This window comes from Acipenser ruthenus, chromosome 18 (genome assembly GCF_902713425.1).
Source record: "Acipenser ruthenus chromosome 18, fAciRut3.2 maternal haplotype, whole genome shotgun sequence".
NCBI lineage: Eukaryota > Metazoa > Chordata > Actinopteri > Acipenseriformes > Acipenseridae > Acipenser > Acipenser ruthenus.
In genome coordinates this window covers 29,425,299-29,449,515 of record NC_081206.1, presented here as the reverse complement: position 1 = coordinate 29,449,515, position 24,217 = coordinate 29,425,299, and the positions used below count along the sequence as shown (strand labels likewise).

At 39.4% G+C, this 24,217-nt stretch overlaps 2 protein-coding genes across 2 annotated transcripts; one reads left to right on the top strand and one right to left on the bottom strand.

The window, feature by feature from the left end:
* Positions 1–721: 721 nt before the first annotated feature.
* On the bottom strand, positions 722–23,563 carry LOC117421932 (ATP-dependent RNA helicase TDRD9-like). Its single transcript, XM_058991927.1, has 36 exons — positions 22,959–23,563; positions 16,007–16,110; positions 15,829–15,899; positions 15,171–15,392; positions 13,836–13,958; positions 13,582–13,662; positions 13,272–13,436; positions 13,058–13,161; positions 12,697–12,758; positions 12,182–12,236; positions 10,716–10,800; positions 10,169–10,226; positions 9,919–10,023; positions 9,710–9,807; positions 9,281–9,412; positions 8,794–8,959; positions 8,630–8,693; positions 8,339–8,402; positions 7,738–7,782; positions 7,555–7,608; positions 6,984–7,100; positions 6,661–6,768; positions 6,250–6,350; positions 5,970–6,143; positions 5,367–5,478; positions 4,862–5,074; positions 4,422–4,511; positions 4,081–4,338; positions 3,707–3,874; positions 3,526–3,596; positions 3,115–3,224; positions 2,839–2,935; positions 2,142–2,280; positions 1,557–1,675; positions 1,191–1,263; positions 722–861 (listed from the first exon to the last, which is right to left on the bottom strand). The coding sequence occupies exons 1-36, from the start codon at positions 23,090–23,092 to the stop codon at positions 763–765; spliced, it is 4,041 nt and encodes a 1,346-aa protein (XP_058847910.1). The 5' UTR covers positions 23,093–23,563; the 3' UTR covers positions 722–762.
* rd3l (RD3 like) lies at positions 18,392–22,442 on the top strand. Its single transcript, XM_034928015.2, has 3 exons — positions 18,392–18,812; positions 19,813–20,108; positions 20,956–22,442. Exons 2-3 carry the CDS (start codon positions 19,825–19,827, stop codon positions 21,293–21,295), a joined length of 624 nt encoding a protein of 207 aa, XP_034783906.2. The 5' UTR covers positions 18,392–18,812; positions 19,813–19,824; the 3' UTR covers positions 21,296–22,442.
* Positions 23,564–24,217: the final 654 nt, after the last annotated feature.

Here is a 24,217-nt window from a genome sequence, read left to right as displayed (position 1 = left end):
CCTTTGAATTCAGAATATAAAGAAGTAAATATTGCCAGTGGTATATGAACTCTCCCATGCAGAACAATGCTGCTAACTCTAGTACGTACTGTATTACCAATAGGTATGCATGTCACTGGAGCAGCACAGTGTACACACGAACAGCAGAAGCATAACTTACCTTGAAGGTGTATTATCACCTGTAAATCTATGCAGTCTATGTGGCAGATTTTAATACAACCAACCTAATGTTTGTAAACATTTCACTGTACTTTTATTGCATCTAGTAGTGTTGAGAAGTAGGCCTCTTACTCGTATAAATGCACAATTCTGCGACCCCAATTTTTCTGTAGATATTAAAATCAAAAGGGTGGAAGTATATCCAGTTATCGGAATTGAAAGCTGCTGTGTCCCACAATCCTTTGTATTTTTGCACCATTATTCAAATCCTTGGTGTCCATTTAGCAATTAAACTAGCACATGTTTTTATGGTTTCTCAACAGTAAAACAATCACACTGTGTTCTGGATGCTGAAACAACATTTACTTTTGAAAACCGTCAACAAAAATAAAAGCAGGCTATTTCTGAAAGCCTTTTGCGCACATACATTGTATAGATGTCTTAATGACAAGTGCAAAACTTTTAAAGCAAAAGATACAAAACGAAAACACTTTCAAGTTCTGTGCCACAATAAGTAGCATAAAACAGTGCAATATTTCAACCAACTTAAAAACTTTGCTGCTTTAACTATAGTGCTTTTAATACTGCAGCTCCCCACCTCCCTCATGTGTTCAACAGAACAACGGGGTGCAGCTTGAACAGGACTCCCTTTCTCCCTTCCTTGTCTTTGTGAGTCACCTCCATCTTAAAACTGGGATCCACCTGTCAAACAGAGAACGGCAGAATGGTTTGCCATTTGAGCCTCTCCAGTATGCTTATTTTACTACATGTAAATCTGGAGTTCAGGTGGTCTAATAACCTCCTGCTGGACGGATTCTTTCTGGGTTTTTTTTTTTGTTTGTTTGTTTTTTTTCTGGTAAAAGATGCGAACACAAAATCACCAGTACTTTGGAACAAATATACAAACCAAGGTTTTCTGTGGAACAAGTACAAAATGGCTAAACAAAGCCAATAAATTAGGTAAGAAAATGTGTTTTTAAACCATGGAGTTAGCATGATAAAAGTATTATAAAAAAAATAAATAATCTCACCTGGTTCCATTTGTTTGGCTTCTCATAATACTGTGGAATCAGATTCTCTCTGGTTGGCGATTTGGTGAACAACCTTTAATATTACACAGAAATATCTGAATCAATCCAGCAGTATCAGAAAATTACTCTGAAGTCGATATAGAAAGAAAATAATTCAAGTTTTAACCATTTAATATTTGCTTCTGGCAGAGCAATCAATTCCTTGAGGACAAGTATGAAACACAATAATCAATCCCAATTTTTCATTCTACACCAGCACCAGTATTTTAATGCGAAACAGCATTTAATTGTGAATGCATCCCCAACTGAGCCACTGCTATTCTTTGTAAGAAAGATGCATATTTTGAATAGCGAGGTTTCTCCTACCTGATAAGTTTCTCACGAGCATCTTCTTGTAGCTTTGCAATCCTTTCCCGTCCCAGGTGTAAAGGGCCGCTTGGACCCTGACAGACTAGCTTGTTAATGGCATTGCGCAGACCGTTTACCTAGAATTACACATTGAAACTAACATTAAAGCAAATTACAATTAAGATAATGCAAAAACCTGTGCGCACACTTATGGAGGGTCCTCATAAATCTGACAAAACTTTGTATGGACATTTTCTTTCTTTTTTTAAACAATTTGCTATTCTAAATGCAGTTCATGTAGGTCAGGGGTCTCCAACTAATGGCCTTGGGAGAGCTACTGGGTCTTATGGTTTTCGTTTCAACCGAGCTCTCAGTCTATTAACTGTGCCACTTATTGGCTTCATTATTCAAGATTAACAGGTATTCCAGATCTTTAGTCACTGATGACATAGACACCTATAAAGCCTGAGGATTTGGGGTTCTCCAGGACCAGGGTTATAGACCCCTGATGTAGAACATAGTGGTGACCTAATTTTTCATGACAGCTGCATTGGGACTGCTTTTGGACTCAATGCTGTGCCTGCTACACAGTGCAAGCGTTACCTCTGCTATGTCAGCCACATCGAACTGCGTATCAAATGCCAGCTCAATATCGTGCTCTGGCAGTATCGGGGCACTTGTTACTCTGTTCCACCCCAGCCCACAGAGTGCACCAGTGAAACGAGTCCTCCCCTCGTCAGTCCTGAAATAAAAGAAAAACACCTTCCCTCAGCTGTGGAGATTTTACTGCTGGGTACTAAACAGCTGCAGTATCCCCCACAACCAATGTGATCATTCTTTCCCTGCTCAAGCTGCTGTTTTTAAATGCATTCTAACCAAGGGGCAACATAATTCACAATTGAATGCAGTTAACAGTCATGAAAAATGGCAACTCCTACTAACCCTGTTCCCTCTGAGAACAGTAATACAGCATATCTGAACAGTAGTAAAAGGGAAGAAACTTGTAAAACCCCCAGCTGTCCACTGGAGGGAGCCATGAAGCTGCCGTCACCGTATCTAGCGAGAGGTCAGGGAAGTAGCAGGGATAAATATTGTGTTACAGGACCAGGATGGGGGAGAAAATAAAAGTATTTGGCACTAAATGGTTCACAGAGATATACTGAACTCTGTGACCTAGTTGAAATTCCACACAAGAAAGCACAGTCCCTTTGAAAAGAAGCATGCATGATCAAAAGGATAACCAGTAACTCTATAACTATTTTCTGTACATAGAAAGACACACAAACACACACACACACACCTCAGTTCCATCACTGGAGTGAACAACATGCAGACCAGAGCCGGCAGCCCACGAATGCTGGGCAACAGAGTGGTCTCCTTCAGAACTATAAGAGAACCTGAGGAAAAAGAAAAAGAAAGAGACTGTTGCAGTGCAATGTCTGACCACAATCAACCCATACATTTACAATGAAGGAGGTAGTACTGTCTCTAACTCTTAGCAAAGCAAAGTATGAGTAACCAATACTATACTATACTGCACCATGTAATAACCTGTTGGGTCCTTAATAAAATGTACCTGATGCATTCACAGACACAGACACTGCGACCAGCAGTCTCTGGTGGAGCTCCTCAGGACTGTCGTTTGTAGCCACAGAATTGATGCTTTCCTTCTCAATTATCACTGATCTGTCATTTCACAAGAAAGTTTGATCAGACCAACTGAAGATACTTCCATCTGCAATAATTGGGCCACTAAGTGCCATTGTAAGTACAGTGAAATTCACTGGAACTGCAGTTCAACCTTCTCCAATTACACAACTCTAACCAGAACTTTGCTGCTTGTAAGTTTTCCAGGATGGTAGAAACAATAACGTGTAGTATTTTGAAAACAGAAAACTTTAAAGCAACACATCTGCGCTGTACACATGGGAGTGTTCAATGTCTCAAACAGGGAATGATTAACGACTATTTTCCATCCTTGGCTCACCTGTATTGGGATATCTTACTCATGCTGTGGAATTTGAGTTTATAAGAGCTGGTGGGACCGTGCAATGGAACCTGAAATAGCAAACAAACAATGCAATGGGTCACCAAAAGTGAGCTGAATTCTATACATTGATGCATCAACCCAATAAAGTGTATTTAGGCTTCTACGCTACAAAGCTTACCCTGGATTTCAAAGAGCCAGGGTTGACTTTAGAAAAGATCTCCAGCAGGCGGTTTATTAGCTCTTTCTCCTGCTCTTTGCTAGTCTTCCAGGAGCTGCTTGTGGCATTAGGAACAAAAGTTCCTTCTTTGAGATCCTTATATATAGACATCAAGACCTCATGGCTTTGCTGCAGACAAAAAGAAAAAACCTCATACCATAAGGCTCAAGAACTTATCTTCAGGAATACTCATTTCAAGAATCCTCACAATAGCATGAACCCTTCTTGAGAACTAAAAAAAGGTCACATGTATTTGTTCCACTTTTGCTTCAGATGTGCCAATGCAGGCTAGTCTCAGTGCAATCCCTTGAATCAGGGGAGTCTCAGTACTATACCTTGGACTCAAAGCTCTCCTCGGCTGGCTCAGCGTAGCCTTCCTGGACCAGGATCTCACCCACTCTGGTGTTGACAGTGTCAGTGTCGATGGACAGGTCCACGCGCATCACGTTGTGTAAAATGGAGAAGAGAGTGACAATCAGGGTGCGCCCATTCACCAGCGTAATGAACCGGTTCCTGGCACTGCGGCTCCACTGATCCCCCAGAATCATAGACTTAGCCGAGGGACGAATTTTACAAATCAAGAATTCTTGAGCCTAAATAATAAAGACGATTTAGAAAAAAAAAAGGAAAAGGAGAGAAATGTTTGCAATTCCCTATCGTTATTTGTCATCATTACCTGGAACGGATGCTTCATCAGATCAGCAGGCATTTCTCTCAGACAGGTACAGCTTACTTTTGCTGTATTTCCATAATCAACAAAAAACACCTGCAAAAGGCATTCAACACAAAAATCAGGTCGCCAGGTAGTCCCATGTCGATGTGTCAATCTTCTGTCGAGCGCAACAGAACACTAAACCAACTCAAAAGATGGAAAATATACAGAATGAGCCTAGCATTTTGGTAAAGAGCAATTTAATGATGACTCAGGTCATATTCCGGTACAGTAGAAGTCAACCATCTAATTAAAAATGAAAGCAGTGCCATTCATGTTAATTGGTCAAGGTTTTGTCTGGCTATATGAGAATGATCCCAAGTGCCATTATATGAATGCAGGCATTCAGAATGTTCGAGTTCAGACATATACCTGGAGCATGAGAAAGATATCAAGCATCTTACCTCCACAGAATTCCCGGCAACATAGATAACCTTTGCGCGGTAGTATCTCATCTCTTCTGACTCTGTGAAGGGCGCCAGACAGAACAGGTTGGGGTAAGGAGACACAAACAAGGGCTTCAGCTCAAGAGTGTTGATCTCTGCTGTCAGTTTCCTCTGGCTTTGCACGCTGCTCTCATCTGCTTTGAAACCCCAGAAGTGACCAACCTCTACCACCTGGATATAACAGAATTTACCATTAGGGGTAAAACACATTTAGAGCAAGATATCTGAACGTTCTGTGGAGCTTTTCCGAATGAAGGAGGAACATTTCGTAATTAAAATTATATCTTAAACCAACTAAAAAGCTAGCAGAGGATCAGGTTCAAGCCTACAGACTATTTTTAATAAGCACTTTACTATCTTAATAACAATACAGCCCAACCATCAATGCTGTAGACTGCATGTTCATAGACAAATAACTGCAGTGCACTATGCAGGTGTCAAGAGTACTTGCAGTAACACCTACCTCTGTAATGTTAATGATGAACACTGGGTTTGGCGGTAGCTTGGTTGGGTCAATGGAACTGCTAAGGATCCCAACTGGACACACTGTATCATTCTGGAAGTCAACATTCACCCTACGGTAAAGAAGAAAGATTTGTGAAGCGTGCTTAATTACAGTGAGTAATTGGAACACAGTGCTGGTAGTACAGAGGGCAGGTTTAAATGTATTAATCTAACATAGCATTTAATTTCTCAGCCAATCAGGTCTCAGTACTCTGAAACAGAGGCCTACATTTGCAGTATGTGGAATAATTTGTCTTACATCAAATTCTGGCAAGATTTAACACCCTGTAAAAACTAAAGGATTTCCATATATTTAACTTCCATCAGATGAGCGAATATCAATTAATAGGCCTTGATCAATGTTTACAGCCTCATCCAGGTCCTTACTGCAAAATAGGCCCGTGTCACTTTTCATGAAATTTCTGCACTTACATTTTCATTTTAGACTCAAGTCAACTGCAGCTCAAACTCATGACCTCACAATCCAAACACAAAAGGCCAGCTCGGCACTGAAGGACTTATACATCCCCCTGGCAGACCCGTAACAGGGGCTCAGGAATACCTTGCGTATCTCAGGGCAGAAACTGTGCTTTCTCCTGCCTTTGCTTCGATTTCCTCTAGTGGGTGAACAAACAGCTCCAGGGGCAGGCGCAAATTTGCCATCCTCAAGGCCAGGTCCACCTCTGGGAGGACACCCGCCGTCCTGACGATGTTTCGAAAGAACTCGACATAGGCTCTGTACAGGATAAAACAAAAAGAAAAATCACAAATGTCCTGTGTGTAACCAAATGCTTCAGCAGATCCCAGATCATACTGCAAACATGTCTTATAAACCTACTTACCTTGAGCCGTCAAACGAGATAGACTTCACTTGGCCACACTGTCTGAACAGAGACTGTAGCTGTTTGTAGTACAGGAATCCGTAGGAGGGAATACTCCTCAACTATAGAAAAAAGTTAAGATTCAAACTCCATAAGGATGTAACAAAACGCATACATACAGCTCTTACTTGTCAAGCAAGAGGCACTGTGGGTATACTGTAGAAAAATGTTCTACAGTATAAAAGTCAATTTCCTAGGCATTTTAAAACACAAAAAAGGTGTTTTCCTTCAATTGAAGTCTCAAAAATGGGGGGGGGGGGGGGGGGGGCGACTTACGCCAGTGCAACCTATACAATGATTTTTACAGTAGGTATTTTTCAAAATGTGGACCCACAGTGACAGCTCAATGATTTCTCTTATGGTATGATTTACCAGCACTGTGGTTGTGGGGTCATTTCCAGACATATCTTTAGATGCCATTTCTTCATCAATGGGTCCAAGGGTGAAGTAATTTGGGTAGAAGGCACCACTGATCACAACCTGGGCACATTAAAAAAAAAAACACAGTATTTATATATTTCAGTTTTTTTTTTGGTTGTTTTTTTTTTAAATACAGATGCATTTCCAGTGTTTTTCTACAAGGAAAAAAAAAATGTAAATACAATTGAGAAATTATAATGTATTTGCAGTATGTGTAATTCATAATTAAGAAGTCGTGTGTACCTCCAACTCACAAGGAAGAGGGCATCAGTTACCTGCAAGATGAACCTCTGTTTGTGGGTGTACTCGTAGTCCATGGCAGGCTGGATGGTGCTAATGTGCATGTTGAACTGTGCCACTCGCTGCTTTAGATCTTCAAAAAGCTCTGCTACCTGTATAAAAGGAAGGTATGCAGTGCTGACAAAGAGTACATACATGCATAACTACTTATTAAAACAGGCCTGCTTATTTTACTGTAAACAGCATACATGTGTGATCAATAAAATGGTACAAATGACCTTTTTAGGAATTGGGTTTTGTTCACACAGAATCGAAAACTAAGAGTTATAGATAAACCCACTGACATTTGCCAAGAGTGTCTGCACAGAGCCAGCAGTGTGGGCATCTTATAAATCTGATTGACTTGAGCGCTCTGCTGTACGATCACTGTAGGAACCCCCCCCCCCCCCCCCCCCAAATAAATGCAGACAGACCGCACTGTGTTTGAAAGCCTGAGAATCACTCCATCACCTCATCTGCGACTCAAGCTAGTGGCACAAGAGGGCACACAGCCATGTAGTAAATGCTTTTGGCCCAAGCCACATAAGTAAAGGCAAGACACCTTACCTCTCGAATTCTCTTGATCTGAATGTAGTTCGCTTTGCCCCAGTCCAGTTCATCCTGTAAATTAATATAATCAAAAAGCATCTTACTCTCCCTGTGGTCTTCAAACTTCAAAACAAGAAGTTACATATGAACATAACTTGAGGTGCAAGTGTAAATTGTGTGGTATCACAAAATATTACCAACCTTTGGATGTCTAAATTTGCCCTTTTTCCTGGAAGTATACCATGCCTAAAATACAGGAAGAATTATACACAATAATAAGTAACTACTTTATATGCTCAAATATAAATCTTTAATGTCAAGTTTGTGTGATATCTACCACGTCTTTTAAAAAAAAAAAAATGGAAAAACTGAACTTTATTGAATAACATTTTCCATCAATGACAAGCAATTTGGCATTGAAGGGCCAGGTGCAAAAGTAATCTGATTCTGATGAGTATCTCTTTTTCCACTTGCCAACTCAAGGATAGAAGTAGTTTGACAGGGTTAAGATTTAAACAGGCAGCTGTCAGGACACACAGAAAGCAGTCACATGTAACATACACAAATGTGACTGCTAGGTACAGTGTCCATTTATAGTACAAAATACCTATTGGGGAAGAAAGTTAACAAAAAAAGTTTAAAATGCCATTACCAGTACAAATGAAAACCACATTCACTCTGTTATGACTCTAAAACAATTTCTTTACAAACATCACAAAAGTAAAAAAAAAAAAAAAAAAAGCCATATTTGATATCTACATCATATAATTTGCATATACTGTTTTTTTTTTATAATACTGACCTTAAACGCATTTGCAAGGGCAATGGGATCACTTAGGGTGCTGCCAGAAAACGTAACCTTACTCCTGTACATGATAAACAAACAAAGAGTCCATGTTTCAGCTATATTGAAGTTTCCTTCCCAGTATTAGTGCTAATCAGTTTCAGTGCTGAACCACCAAAAATTAAGCTTTTATCAGTTTATAAACAAACAAACAAACAAACAATTTCACATTTCTACTGCGTGCAAATATACAATTTCTACCCCTGCCACCTCCCCCCACAATCTATACTCCCCAAATACTAAACTTACCGACATCCATCCAAGCACTGCAGGATGGGAATTGCAAAGAAGTTTTTCAAAGAAAGAGCTGCAGCTGGAAAAAAAAAGAATTCAAATCAAACAGTACACACACACACACACACACAGAAGTTGTGCTGCCGGCCTCGGTATCCAGTGTGTTTTCTGCTTCTTACCAATGATAAGGCATTCTTCAAGACACCCAAACACATGGCCGAGGACAACCATCTTCCCGAGTTGCAGATCGACCGGTAACTGAGCGAGGACCCGTCCCAAGAACGTCAGCTCGCCATCAAATCGGCTCTCTTTATTTTCTGCTTGAACCACTGAGAGGGCTCCAATCTATTTGAAAGCAAATATTACTATCATCATATATTTATTTACTTAAGTTTTATAAGAAGACCTTCTCTGAACAAACCATACTAGATATTTAATTACCAGATAGGCTCTTCAACTGGTCCAAGGCCCTCTTTTCATAACCTCATCCCCAATTTAATCAAATGCAGACCAAAACAACAATCAAAACCAAATGGTTAAAAAGAATTTCACAATAGTACACAACTTGTTTTTCAATTGGCAACTCCCTATTAAAACACCACACAGTCCATTAGCACCTTTACTTATACAGACAACAAAAAGAAATGTGAAAGCTTTTTCCAGCACCTCTTTGAGCTGCAGGACAGTTTTCTCAATGTCCTCCAGGTTGGGTGGAGAAAGTGCCGTCCCTAGAAGGGTCCTCGGGTCACCCATGTCCAGCTGCTTCACTTTTAACATGGTGCTGGCTAATGGGCAACGCTGTGACATGGTAGAAACACAAAAACACGGGTGCAAAATGGATTTGCCTTTACCTCGGACACAAGGTCCAGATTTGCATATAGAAATAGCATTATGGATAAGGGATTACAATTTTATATCCAATAAAGCTAAACTGAACTTTGCAAATCAGGGTTCAACCCAATTAACTAAAATGTCAAAAAAAGATGTTGTGACCTGACACATACCTTTATAAGCACATAACCAGAGCCAATATTTCTAGGTTATAAATACGTAGAATTCCATATATATATATATATACACACAAAATGATCTTACCAACATCTCTGGAACTACATAATCTGGGATCTCATCTCTCCAAAATGTCTTTGTCACCATCCTGTAGCAGTATCCCTTTGAAACTCTACCAGCACGCCCTGTTGTAAAGTTCAACATGCAGCTTAGTACTCTGTCCCATTCTTCTCATTCATGCACAAGAACCTGTGTAGCCAATTTCCATTTTTTTAAAAACACACAGGGTACCCTACCTCGTCTCTGATTGCAGTTGGTCTTTGAAGCCCAAGTGAGTCGCAAACTCAGATAGTTTGTTTCTTTATCGCAGATTAGCTGTCGAGCCAGGCAAAAGTCAATCACTGTAAAATAGAGTTTATTTATATTATTACCCATTGGAGGAGAAAAGAAAATTGCTATATTTCCCTTCTAATTTGTATTGTTTAATATTTCTCCAATTCAAAGCAGGCAAATTGCCCCAAAAAGAAGCAACATGCTGTATCCTACCATATTTCACATCAGGAACGGTTACAGAGCTCTCTGCAATATTAGTCGACAGGATTATCTTTCAAGAGAGGGGTAAAAAGGACACAAGAAACAAGAAATTATGTTATCAGTAATTCAGATGTATTCCTCTAACGCTACACAAGAGAAAATAAACTACATCGTAGAAAGCTGCTGTTACTAAAGGTATGTATGAAAACTACAATAAGCTAGTAACATTATGTGATAAATCTGACTTGTCCCCCCCCCCTCCCCACCCCACACTACAGACATGTAAGAGGAACTTTAATTTACCTGTTTCCACTTTTCACCTGAAGAGACCTCAGTGGTCTTAAAATGTAGTGTTCATATACACATTCAGCTAACAGGCATATATAAAATATAAAATAAAGTTTGACTTCTTGTATATGAACCAACACAGCTTATCCTATTTTACTAGTTCAAGTACTTCTACATATCTCATGATCGACTGTTTCGTAGTTCTGGCTTATGTATTGCTAAAAGGTTCAGGTATCTGATCACCGTCTTGAACAGCAATTCATGCAGTTACCTTCCTGTAGCCAGGGACAGGACTCAGAAACACACCATTCTGTTCCTCTAGAGTAACGCTGGAGTGTAGGGGGTACACCTGCAGCCTGTAATTCAAACATGGCTTTGTATTAAAAAACAATAGTGCACCCCTTAAAGGAGTTTAGGAGATTAAGAAAACACCTCACAACTTAGATGAAATCAACATACAGTAGATGCCGGTTATTATCAACCCTGATAAAGACAACTTTTGGTTATTAAGAACATTTTCACAGGAACCAATCCCATCATTAATGTTAATGGATTTCGGATATTAGCAACTGTCAACTATTTTTTTACAATTTCTATGGCTACGACACGCACACGAATACATCGCAGCGTCTATTTATGTATCAGGTTTCATAACACAGCTGTACATTTATAGAGTCATCATGGCTTCAAAACTTGTAGACCTTTCTATAGCCCACAAAGTTCGGATTCTGGAGGCACTACATGAACCCGGTGCTAAACAAGTGCGGGTAGCAGAAAAGTTTGGCATCTCAAAATCTGTTGTATCCTGCATTTTGAAATTGGCTACGAAGCTGCACGCAAAAGTGAGAGTGATTTACACCTGGAGGTGGCGAATCGTAAAAAAACAAACATTGGACAACTACTTCTTTTAAAATGATGCTTCTGTATTAAATGTAAGTCCCGTATGCCAAGAGTGTTTACTGTTTAAGTATATTGATAGTACGTTGTTCTAGTACTATGTGTACAATACAGTACTGTGTATATTTTTTGTTTTACACATCTGTGTAGTATTAGTAAACAGCTGTTTGTTCTGATATTTGGTGTTTTTTGTGTTTATTGTTTAACACTGTAATGAACCAAGACGTGCATTTCAGTGCGCTGTTTCTACAACTGTAGTATACATCATTTTTCCATTTACATTCACTTGAAAATGTGGCTTTGCGCTTAACAACAACGTTCGGTTAATAACAACTTTTTGCTGGGAACTGAGAGGTTGCTAATAAGCGGCATCTACTGTACTTTTAAAAGAAAGACTTTTCCTTTGTGGACAAAGCCGTCATGAACCTCCATAACCTCCAATGTACAATTCAAACATGAAACATGAACGAGGCAAGCATCTTTCAAATCAGTAACTGTTTAAAACACTGCAGACCTGTATGCTGCAGAGGGATCTCAAAACAGTGGACCAGAAAACCTCTAACATGCATAGCTATGCCAGTTTTATGTATCATAGGACTGTAAAGTTACTTAGTGCTGAAAGATTGAAGAAATATATATATATATATATAAAATGGTACTTTAATGATGACTGACCTTTCCTGAAGACAGAATGTTAATTGACAGCTGAAGAAAGACCCTCAAGCCAATTCATTAGAAAACTGATAAGAGTGCTTTCCAAGCTTATAGTATGCCAATTTAAACACTCCAGATTCAAAAGACAGTGTTGCCTTCTAGCATCCAGGTGTTTATTTAACTTACCTCGTCCGGACCAGTTTAGCCAGGGCATCCTGCATGTAGTTTATTTCTCCCAAACCTGAAGAAAACAGATCTTACTGGCTCTTTTAAAAAAATGTTTTAAAAAGTCCTGCCGTAAAAACTGCGGAACAGAACTGCTGGCTACTTTTCAGACAATACAAAACCTACAACGTTATTGAATTCAGTTCAATGACGGTATACAAACACAACCACATTAAGAGGTTTTTAGTGCATGTCAAAGTAGTATGTAATATACATCTCTCGCTCACCGCTGTAAAAAAAAAGAGGGGAGAGCTGTCAGTATCATAACATAGGTTACTATATCCCATATCCAATGCAAGTGTGACATAGCAGTATTCAAAGACTAGAATACAGTGTGCTGATCACACAGAAGTATGGTAAAAGGTAAAGTATAGTATATACACAGTGTAAGCTTAATAAACTGCAAAAGTACAGCACTAATTTACTAAGGCAAATTTAGGGACTTAACTAGGACTTAGCCAATGACCTCTGCCTACCTGGAAGGAATACCAACACACTTCCACGATCTGTAACAAATGCAGATCCATCATTTCCAGACCTGTTAAATGTAATTAAATAAATAGAATAATCACCATTCCTGATTTTGCTATGCTGTGCCATGCAGAAAAATTAATTAAGCAAAATAACATTTACATAATGGCATTCAGCATGGCCACCTACAGACGTTGTGTTAGTATTGTGTTCTGTCATGTTCTGCTTAGCCATAGTGGTAATTTGGAAATGAATTCTAATTATCATCATTACTATTTTGTAACAAGATACGCATACATATTTAATAGTAACAACAGGAAATCTCGCTTAATATTCAAAATCATCACATGGTTCATGGTTTCATACCTTTGCTCTTTTGCTTCCAGCTCATCAAACTCCTGAATGAGGCGAACAGCTACATTGTACATTTCCACATTTATGTATGGCTCCTCAGTATGTGAGGGTTCCACCTAAGAAATGTACATCAAAACACACTGTTTTACCATGCAGAAAATACACATACTACTCAATTACAAAGAGAAATACAAATGATTAGGGAGTTCCTCCGTACAAGCCTTACTTTAAAAGGAATGAGGCGCTTCAAATCATCCAGGTAATATTCATCAACAGTGTACGGCACACCTTCAACCTCAAATATGTATGCAGGGTTGATCTGGCTTCGGATGGGTGTCCCAAAGTACTCTGCAAACTCCTTGCAGTTTATCGTTGCAGACATGAGAATTACCTGGGAAGCAGCAACAGAATACGTCAGAACAGCGCTGCAGAATGGAATGCTGCAATACAGAATTAAACTGAGTGTACATACAAAATCAGTGTGGGGGGGGGGGGGGGGGGGAGCAAGCTGGGCTGTTAAAGGAAACATGAATTACCTTCACATATCGTGAATTTGAGCGTAGGAGCTTACGCACCACCAGCAACAGGAAATCTAGTTCCTCTGTGCGCTCGTGGACCTAAAAAAATAACAAAAAAAAAAAACACAGGATGTATTGGTGCAACAGACAAGAACCCCTACTGTCTCCATGTACTGTAAAGAGTTTCTAAAAACCTAAAAGAGCTGCTTGTGCAACTTCTACAAGACCTGCTAAAGAATACTTCACTGGAAACAAACACCTCACATGCTTACTTCATCAATGAAGATGTGTGAAAACTCCGTCAAACTCTTGGCGCTGACCAGCTTCTGAAGAAGCACTCCTGTTGTCATATAGATCAGCCTGGTATGCTCCGTCGCAACTTTCTCTAAACCAACCTAATAAAAGGGGGCGCAACCATACACGTGCTTTATACATATATGCATATAACAAAAAAATAAAATAAAAAAACAAAATCCTTTAAAAGGAACCCTTTTTTGCATCTCAGAAGGCGCAAGCTGCATTTCATAATGGGTTTGATCAAGACATCCCTGAGGAACACTGGAAATGCTGGTGGTAAAAAGCACTCAACTTACCTTTCAGGCCAAAAGGTTACTGGTTAAAAACCTGCTTTAAAGTGGTACTGAAGTTGAATTCACTCTATTTATCTGCCCCAGGATCATGTGTGCTGTTAAGAAATGATGCTCTGCAGATGAGGAATAAAATCAGGGCCTTGTATGCTGTGGGCATTTAAAGCACTTGCACAAGAACAGGAGTCATTGCCCTTGTTTCCTTGCCTTTGGATGTTTATAGCATCCTTCCAAACAAGTGATATTACTGGCACAGATTACAGTAGATCCAGGTACAGAACTGGTCGCTGTCAACAGTCAAGTTAGAACTGTTATTGAAATAGATGTGAGGAAATCAGCTAAAAGACAAGCACCTTTCTGGAAAGGTGTGGTCTACATTCATCCAGCCCCAGAAACAAATAGTACATCGAAAATGATCATGTTGGGCAAGTGACAAAGACAGACAAAAGTACTGGATTTGAAGAGGAGAGCTGTCTACCAACTGTACAGACAGCATTTCAAAGCACGTGGTCGCATCACTGATCAACAACACCTGGAATGGAACTTGACAGAGAACCATAGAATTCAACTGTGTACCAATGACGACAATATATCAGTGTCATGCATGTTACCAAACACCCATATCCTGAAAAGATTTTTTCTTTTTTTTTTTTTTTTTTTTTTTTTTTTTTTAAATGCTGCTCCAGGCTCAGAGACATCATGATCTATTTCTTCTATAAAGTAGCAGTAAGCAATTCTCAATTAAGACTTTGTTGCTTTAGTTTTAAAAGACAATACAATCTGAAAGCAGTGAAGCATGTAAAGAATGATATTTTTTCCCCTTCTGTAGACAAAACTTCAAATTAAATTTTCCAATAGACTGTGGCAGGAGAAGAATGCATTTCTCCGGGGGAGTTGACCCAAATAAATGTCCTTAACACTGCTTACGAAAAATAAACAAAGAATCCTTTACTACGACTACTGCAAATATAAAAAAAAAAAAAACGAGTCTAATCCTATTAGCTTCTTTGTGACTCCTACCTGATACCCCACCACGCTTCCCAGGATGCACTTGCGCTCCCTTGCCACCCAGCGGGCAATGCTGCTGGCACCTATTTTGCGGGGCTGCGTCACCACAATATTGCACGGGGTGTTCTTCTCACTGTAGTAATCCAGAATGTACTGGGGAAGTTGAGTGGTCTTGCCACTGCCAGTAGTTCCACGGATGACAACAACAGAGTTATTCTCAACAAGGGAAATGAGCTGCAATAAGAACGAGACAATAAATGACACAGTATTTTCACTTGAGCATAACACATACGAATGAGCAGCCTCGCTTCTCGTACTACTGGACCCTAGCAAAAACATCATTAAACTGTACTTAAAATACTGTACCGAGTAGAGAACATGCAGCCTATATATTGAATGCAAAAATTATCCTAAACAAAATTGGGAGCTTGTGACCAGTTCCCTTGGATGTACAACATTGTTCATTCATTTGAGCACTACAGACTGGTAGGCAAATCCATTAGCCCTCCATAAAATGAAATGCGGTTGAAATACGTCCGACCCCACTCATGTCAGTTTAAGGAAATGAAACATACTACATGCCCTTCCACCTTTTACCATGACACGTAAATGGATCAGCATTCAACAGACATGCTTGCTCATTGTTGGGCTCTGTTGTCGAAGTCCTTACCTCCTCTCTGTACTTGGTGATTGGCAGGGTTGGGTAGACATAGCTCCCCAGTGAGATAGATCCTTGGGGACCTGGAAAACAGTTCTCTCAGAGTTAAAGTAAACCCTAAGGAAGTCCTAGCTTTTATTAGGACTGTTTATTGTGCCATAAATTGTGTCTGAACACATCAGTAACTTACTTGATGGGCTACCTGTCTTTCCTTGTTTGGCCTGCACCTCCCCCAGTTCCTCCTTCTTGCATTCTCTCTGCTCCGTGTTCCACTCATGCTTCACTTTGGTTGGGCTGAAATACAAAGATAAAGCTGTCTGCAATTTGCAGGATATAAAATCCCCCCTATACAGAATGCATACTGCATACAATACGGCTGTATTAAAGTTCAACACGATCTCCCTAACCCCCCCAGAGTCGGGAATGTCTGGCTCAGAGCACTGTCAGGGAAGATGAAGGTCTACCATGTCTTTTAGCGGTTTGTGACCTAGAGTGCAAAAAAATGCATCTAGTTTAAGTGAAAGGCAGAATGAACATCAGGCACATATTTCAAGACATGCTACACCGCACAGATATGAAGAATTTGCTAATAAAAACTACATTTAAAAAAAAGCACTCCCTACAAACAGTGTTCTGTTGTTATTATTAAATAAAAACGTGCTGGCAGGAACAACATTGCCCAGAGCAGGAAAGTTTAGGGATGAAGGGGATTGTACTAGCAAAATACCAATGTCATTTCAAAGACATTTCAATTCCTGATAAAGTTCAAGACATATATACATACACACAGTTTTGGTTTAAATGCACACAAATCAGATTCTTACATGCTTTAGAAGAGCATATCCTAACATGACTAAACACTGAAATCATGTGCATCTCAAAACGGACTGGCACGGTATTTGACCGACCATGGTACATGCATGTTCCGAGAACTACTGTAAAGACTCCAGCTTGTCCTTCCTGTACAAGAGGCATTTTGGTATATTAACATCCATTAGGAATGTATATTAACAGCCACTAGGAATATATGTTTTACTGGTCTGGCACAAATTCACTGGGCTTAGGCTATATCCACACATGCTGGGGCTTATCTAGTGCTGAAATTTTGGTGCTAGCACAGAACAAGCCACAGGCCAACAGTCCTTTTTTTCTAGTAACAAAATGGGTTTTTTTCCCTTTTTTTGAGGAAAAAAGCTAAACTGAAGGTTTTTGCCTTTGGGAAAAAAAGTGAGTTGTTCATATTACTGTTTGCTTTTGGTTCCTGCACACTTCATAACCTTCCAGTTACAGTCAAAATGTACTTTAATTATTAAATATTGCAGATAAACAGATCCCTGTTTATTCATTTATGTATTTATTTTTAATTGTGGCAGCTATACAGTACCTATTCAAACAAATGCTAGAACTCAGAAAGGCTACAAAGCTTCTTTTCCCATAATTATCTTCCCTATTCCTCTCAAAGTAATAATCCCATCTGCTCAAGGGTTACACACTGTTGCAAGCCACAGGGAGCTGCACTATAACTTTAAGTGACTGTTTGGAGAACAGCTCTGTCATTACCAGCCCAGCTTCTTACCTTCTTTCACAGTGCTGTATAAAATCCAATGTGAAAAGCCTTCCGTGGAAGCTGATTAATCCTGACAACTTCATTTTTCAGCATACAAGTGATTTCAACTTTAATCAGAGCAACACATCATCCTTTATATTTTATGACATGTGGCTCTGCGCATAACCCCTGTCCTCCAACACGTTACTATCAATTCTACACAGAGAATAAACAGAGTCTGCAGCTTTTCAGAACAAACTGATAGAGGCAGCAGGACTTCAAATTAGAAGAAATCAAACAGGATATTCATGTTAGTTTTCATGTGCAGTCGTATCATCATAAAAGCATTAACACTGGCGTTTCAGTGTAAAGCAGGGTTTCAAAATTCTGTTGGTAAGAACTACAGTAATGTTGCTGAAGAAAGTGTGGCAATACACTTCACTCTGGCCGGCACAGTCTTTGGGGGAAAAAAATAAAACACTGTCACATTGTATTATTTTCTCATCAACAATTATGCAACATAAAGCAATTACAGATAAGCAAGCTGTTAACACCATATTTGCAGATCAAATAGATCTGTGAACTCAATATACTTAGCACGTGTTGTACTGTATCTCTGGTACTGTAAAATATATTTTTAAAAAGTCATTCTAAAGATTATAATGCCTAGAAACAAATTATTCAATGTGTCCCCCTATCACCATCGATGTATAATCTACTGTACAGGAAGACAACATCAAAACCAAACCCTAGCACTTCACTTATATAATATACCGGTCTGTATATTTTACTGGGAGTTTAATAAAGCATACCTGGCTTGTTACCTATACTCTGGCTTATCAAGCGTGTATTCAAACCTGGAATGGGTGAAACTGCTATGCAATTGGGAGTCTTATTTCCATCCCTGTATTAGCATGCAAATGACACTTATTCCAGCTCAATTATTTTGGATAAAATGTGTTGTACGAAGAAGCAGATTCTTTGTTTTATCCTCCTCACTGGACACGTCTCGCTCCTGAGTGCTCCCGATCGTGCGCTGACTCATATCGCTTCCTACAGAAAGCCCGCGCCCCAGGGTTGTGCAGAGCGAGATATCGCATTAGAGAGGCAGACTTTGACTTGAGGTAAGGACACAGTCTGCTCACACAGCTCACTTGGTCTTTAGTCACAAGAGAAAAAGTGCATTACCTCAACAGCAACTGTCCTTCCTTTCTTTCAAAGAGGGAAAAAAAAAACCTTTTGGGTACATTAAAATCAAAAGGCAAAAGCCATTTTTTCAGGCAGTGCATTTGTTGGAAGATTAAGACCCACGGCAAAATGACTTTCTGTGGAAATGACACATGGAGCGAAGGGATGGGGGAACGCGCTCTTTAAATGAGTCACAGTGATCTGAATGTCATTCCGGACTGGAGAATATTTTGCAGCGGACATAAAAGACTAGATCTCAAACGTAAGTATACCAGACTTTTATACTGGGGGTGGGGGGAACCTTTTGGAAAATGTGATAGTAAATATGTATCTGGATTTGGGTTCTTGTATGTGTAGATGATGATGTGCAATACATATGTAGACCTTTGACTTGGTAGAAAGTTGTTTGCTTCTGTTTCATCTATCTTTAACATGTCTTCCCCACCTGTGACTGGCAAAGCGTACGGTCTTTACACCTCTTATTAAATTCCATTCTGTTATATCACGGCAGCAATCTGCTACCATGCTAATCAACCACATAGAAACTTAAATCATTACAGGCCAGTACAAAAACAAGAAGTGAAGTAATTTATTGTTCTGTTGCATGCAATTTAAGAACTTATATTTGTGTTTGTTGTCATGGAACAAATGAATAATAACTAGCATCCCCGGTGCTTATAAGATAGTCATGGGGATATATGAAGATGTATTTTGCTGATTTGCTGTATATCCCTACATATTAGGCTCAGCAGCATAGAGTCTCAACAGGCAATACCAGAAGACTATTCCCAGACGGTGGAACCATACCATACCAGTCTGGTTTCTAACCATGTAGGACTCCCCTGCCCACGGCGTTCATTTAAAATATGCTTGTGTAGAGTTAACCCATTATGTAAATGAAACGCACCAAACCAAAAGGTATGACAAGAAAAATCTAGCTTGGATATTAACTCATTTACCAGGCTAGTGCTTCTGGATGAAACAAACATGGAAAAAGCTTTCCTTGGATATGCAAGACAAAACGTATTTCTAAACACACTGGAGTGTTGAATAGCTGTAGATGAAGCAAGCAAAAGGAAAAATATTGCCAGGACAACCCACAAGATTCCCCTTGAATAACAGTTTTGACTCATTGCAAGGCCAATTGGACACACAGTCACAGCATTCAGCGTACATTCTGTAAAACTGTGACTGTATAAATGCAACCAAGGTCAGACCTGTTACCATGTGTATAGGCTCACCAGTGTTTATCTGACCCACAGCTAGCCTGAAACATGCCTCTGTTTGGCTGGATGAAGTGGTCGAAACCCGAAGTGGACAGTCCAGTCCAGAAACATAGCGAGGTGCCCACCAAGACTTTAATGAGGGCGCTGCTGTGGCACATGGAGGAGAGAGAGAGGCTGGTCCGGGAGATGGAGAAGGAGCAGACCGGCATGGATTACAACTGGCTGCAGAGCTACCAAAGCTTGAAATCCCTTCTCCCATCGTCGGAGCGCAGGCAGCTGGAGCACCTCTGCTCCCAGATCCAGCCTTCCCACACTGCCACTGTGCTGTCCCGGTAATGCACAAAGAGCTGTTATCTGATAGTAGGGTTTAATTTTTAAAAAACAATGATATGATCTTCTATCAATTATGGGGTTCATCAAAAGCAAACAATTTTGGGAAAGTCATAACCGTTGCATCCTTTGACTCAAGCATAACATCCACTACACTGTATACACTGAATAATAACCAACAAAGCAGCTGCAAGGTTACTTGCTATGTCTGGTTCAGTGAAGACCAGATTCAGTATAAGGTAGACATGACCTTGTAGGGTCTTAACTAGATACCAGAATAAACCACTCATCTTTTGTAGGAAATTATTTCTTATGGGGATCACTCTTTAAAATAGTATTAATTAAATCTTATTAAATAACTATTTCGTGTTTCTTTAACAGTAAAATGCCAAATCATGCAGTAAATGTCATAGTAAATAGTAAATGTCAGATAAGCTTTTCGGCCATGGAGAAACAGAGCATGTAAAAAACAAAAACAGGTCCATGCCACAGCAAAAGGAGGCTATTTCCACATCAACTTCTAATTTTACTCATTTCGTTTCTAAAGTAGTTTAGCAGGTAAAATAAAAAACAAAAGTTTTCAAGGTATTATTGACTCATAATGTTGTCTTTAACAATAAAACATGAGTACATTTTTTTCCAGCGCATACAGTGTCAAATGTATAGAGCCTTGTAAGGGGTTTGCTTTGTAACTTTTCTGGTTGTAATATGTTTTCAATATCTCAATAGCGTACAATTTGACTGACACCTTTCAGATATCTGAACGCTAATCTGGTGCTTTTTTTGTTTGGTTTGTTTTAGCCTGGTAATTGCAGTTTGCAATTTATCTATCCATCTGTCTATTTTCAGGTTCCGAGAAATACTGTTAGGAAATGACATTCTGCCTTGGGAGCTAGTCTACGTATTCAAGCAGGTCTTGAAGGACTTTATAACAAAAAAGGAGGAAGAAAAGCAGCAAATAAGGCTGATGGAATCCTGGACCAACAGATATCAAATGAAACAGGGGTTCAATACCCCCACCGTCCCCGACTGCAGCAAAACTCACAAAGAGGAGATCCCCACAATATCAAGCTACATTGACAAAAGCATGCAAGGTGAATGTCCATATTTTGTTGAAAGAATCTGGGATTTACCTTACTACTACCCCGCTCACTGCACCTGCTTGGAGGCATACAGTGCCACAATATAATGCATCCCTTTCATACTGTAGACAAAAACATTAGCTAAAAAGGTTACCAAAATTATTCCTAGACAATCTGACCCTGTGGAACTCATGTACAGTGTTTGTTTTTTGTTTTCTAAGAGTACTGTTCTAAAGTTTGGAAGTGGCATGCTTAACAACGATCGTGTTATTTACGGAATGACTTGGTGGGGTGTTAGTTCTTCATTTTACCCCCACAAAAACTGGTCTCTGCAGTGGTGACTTCCAAGCCTGGTAGAACATTCAAAGCAAGTTCATTGTAGTCAAGGTTAATAGTAGCAACTGTTTTATTGCAGAGTAACTACTGTAGTCTTGCAGAAACCATGTGGGTCTTAATCTTCCAACAAATGCACCATGTAAAGCCATGTCTCTACAAAATGCTGTTAAATTCATTCTGTCTCACTAATCTGTGGGTAGATTAGAAAATATCCCATCAGCAAGATTCTTGTGACTAGTTTTGTAACATTAACAGCTTCAAACTTTAGACCAGAGAAGGCTTACGTTGACCCTTCCAGACTTGGTCTTTTTTCCAATCATGTTCTAAATGGTTTAACTGATTTAATTAAACGTCCATCCAGATCCTGAAGTAGTTCACTATACTATTGTCTGAGCCTCTAACTTCAAGGGTGATCATGTTCAAACCAAGGACTACCAACACCTTTCCCTTGACAAAGCGAGCAGCATGGACCCAACCACCCTTGTTTTGTTGCATTTAGAGTTGCATCACCATGCAGATTCCAACCTTTATTTCAATTTTCAAAGCTTGTCTTTAACAGCAAGCCGGTACTGCCTTTCAATGATGTTTTCATTTTGCAAGCAATGGAAGGGGATATTCTTGTCTCAGATGGCATTCTTCTGATTTCTCGACTGGACTGCATTTCTGAACACTAATAACAAGAGTAAGAGATGAGACTGAGAGTGCATTGCGGGTTCTGTAATGGAAAATAAAACGTTTTACTCTTTGCCTTACATCTCCTTCAACTTCGGTGTGGTTTTCTTTGTATAGTAATCGTACTTTAACCTTCTGAGTGAAAACAGAACATGTTATTCAAAATGCTGGAATGCCTAGTACCCCGAATGCAATAAATGTATATTTCAAATACCTTTAAGGGTTGTTTTTTTTTGTTTGTTTGTTTGTTTTTTGGACTGCAATCAATGGTACAACTTCTGAACTAATTAAACACAATTCCAGATTCCTGTTTACAGAACATACATTATGAAATGTATATAAATAACAGAACGTAAAATGTATATTTGAAAAAAAAAGGCACTGACGTAGTTTGAACATTGCGTTTTTATGACCATAAGGTTTTTATTTTGTTTGTTATCCGATAACATTTTGCACCAAATTGAAACTCCAAATAAACAAGTTTCAAGCGAATAAAAACACAAATTAACTCAAATGTTATTGCTTATGTTAAATAAAAATAATAAAAAAAAAAACTACATAAATACACTATTGTGCATTAGTAGTTACACTCAGGCCTGCAACTTAAAAAAAAAAAACGATGCTGGGGCTGCCAACATCACATTTTTATTTATTTATTTTAAGAACATAGCTTACACTTGCTTTATCAATTCAACGCAGTCCGTTGTATGTAAGCTGTTTACTTTTCATGAGTGTTATTTTAATTTGTATAACTTAACTCACCTTTCCTTATCGTCTTCCTGAGCGCTTTTATCTTTTGACCCCTGTGGGGCAGCATCATTAATTTTGATGTTTGCAAACTGTATTCCGATAGTAAACCATGCTTTGATTTGTTCCGCTGTGATATTTTGGTTCATGGTGACCGTTTAATGACAATGGCAGCTATATTGAGGCAACGTTTTCCAGAAGAGCCACCGACAACTCCAACTCCTCGTGTTAACTAACATTCCTTAAAGGAAAAGTACACATTTATCTGTTTGAGTGACTTTGTTTTGCTTAGTTTTGCTTAGAAGAACATCATCATGACCCAATCGAACCTGATCCACACGCGTGAACAACCTAACAGTACTAGTTTGGAGCAGCAAATTGTTGAAGCCAAGCTGAAATGGAACCAAGTTGGTGTGAAAATACTAGTGATTATGGCAAGCCCTTCATACAAACATTTTTAAGTTCAGCTGAAGTACACTCCTCATTCAGAGAACAAGATCCAGTAACCTAAGTGATGGTGCACACTGCAAAATACCTACTGCTGAAACTATCAGCTGAATGGTCTTAATATTACTGTGGTGTTTACAGTGGGTACACAGAATCTGGACAAATGCACTTACTCTGTGCTAGTCCTATTTATTTTGCTTGCTTTTTAACTTCTTTATTCCAACTACGTTCTTAATCGTTTCATTGAATCAATCTAGCCAAAGTTCATTGTCTCATTAGACCTGTCTGTGGTGGGGATCAGCCCTCCAGGACTGAAAGCAGTTCACTGTCTCATTAGACCTGTCTGTGGTGGGGATCAGCCCTCCAGGACTGAAAGCAGTTCATTGTCTCATTAGACCTGTCTGTGGTGGGGATCAGCCCTCCAGGACTGTATTTGCCCACGCCTATAGGATTATCCAACAAGCCTGGGATAAAAGGCAGGCAAAACAATAGATAAATCATAATAACCAACAGGCAGAGCAGATTTAGCATGGGCCTGATTGCTCAAGATTGCTGGCACCTGATCATTTCAAAACCAGCACTGGGTGCCGGGCATGTGGAATTGTCTAGCCCTGGATTTGGATTTAACCCCGGTCCTCATGTGCCTCCATCAAAAACCAGGATTTTGTTTAAACCACAAACGAAATATTTGTTTTTATACAGGTATTGTTTTCCAGTGCACATAAGACAGCACTTGCAGACTGTCTCTGAGGCTATAAACAGTCGTGGTTTACCACCAGAATTCTATTAAAAAAAAAAGCAAAAAGATGAAAAGCACTGGTCTGACT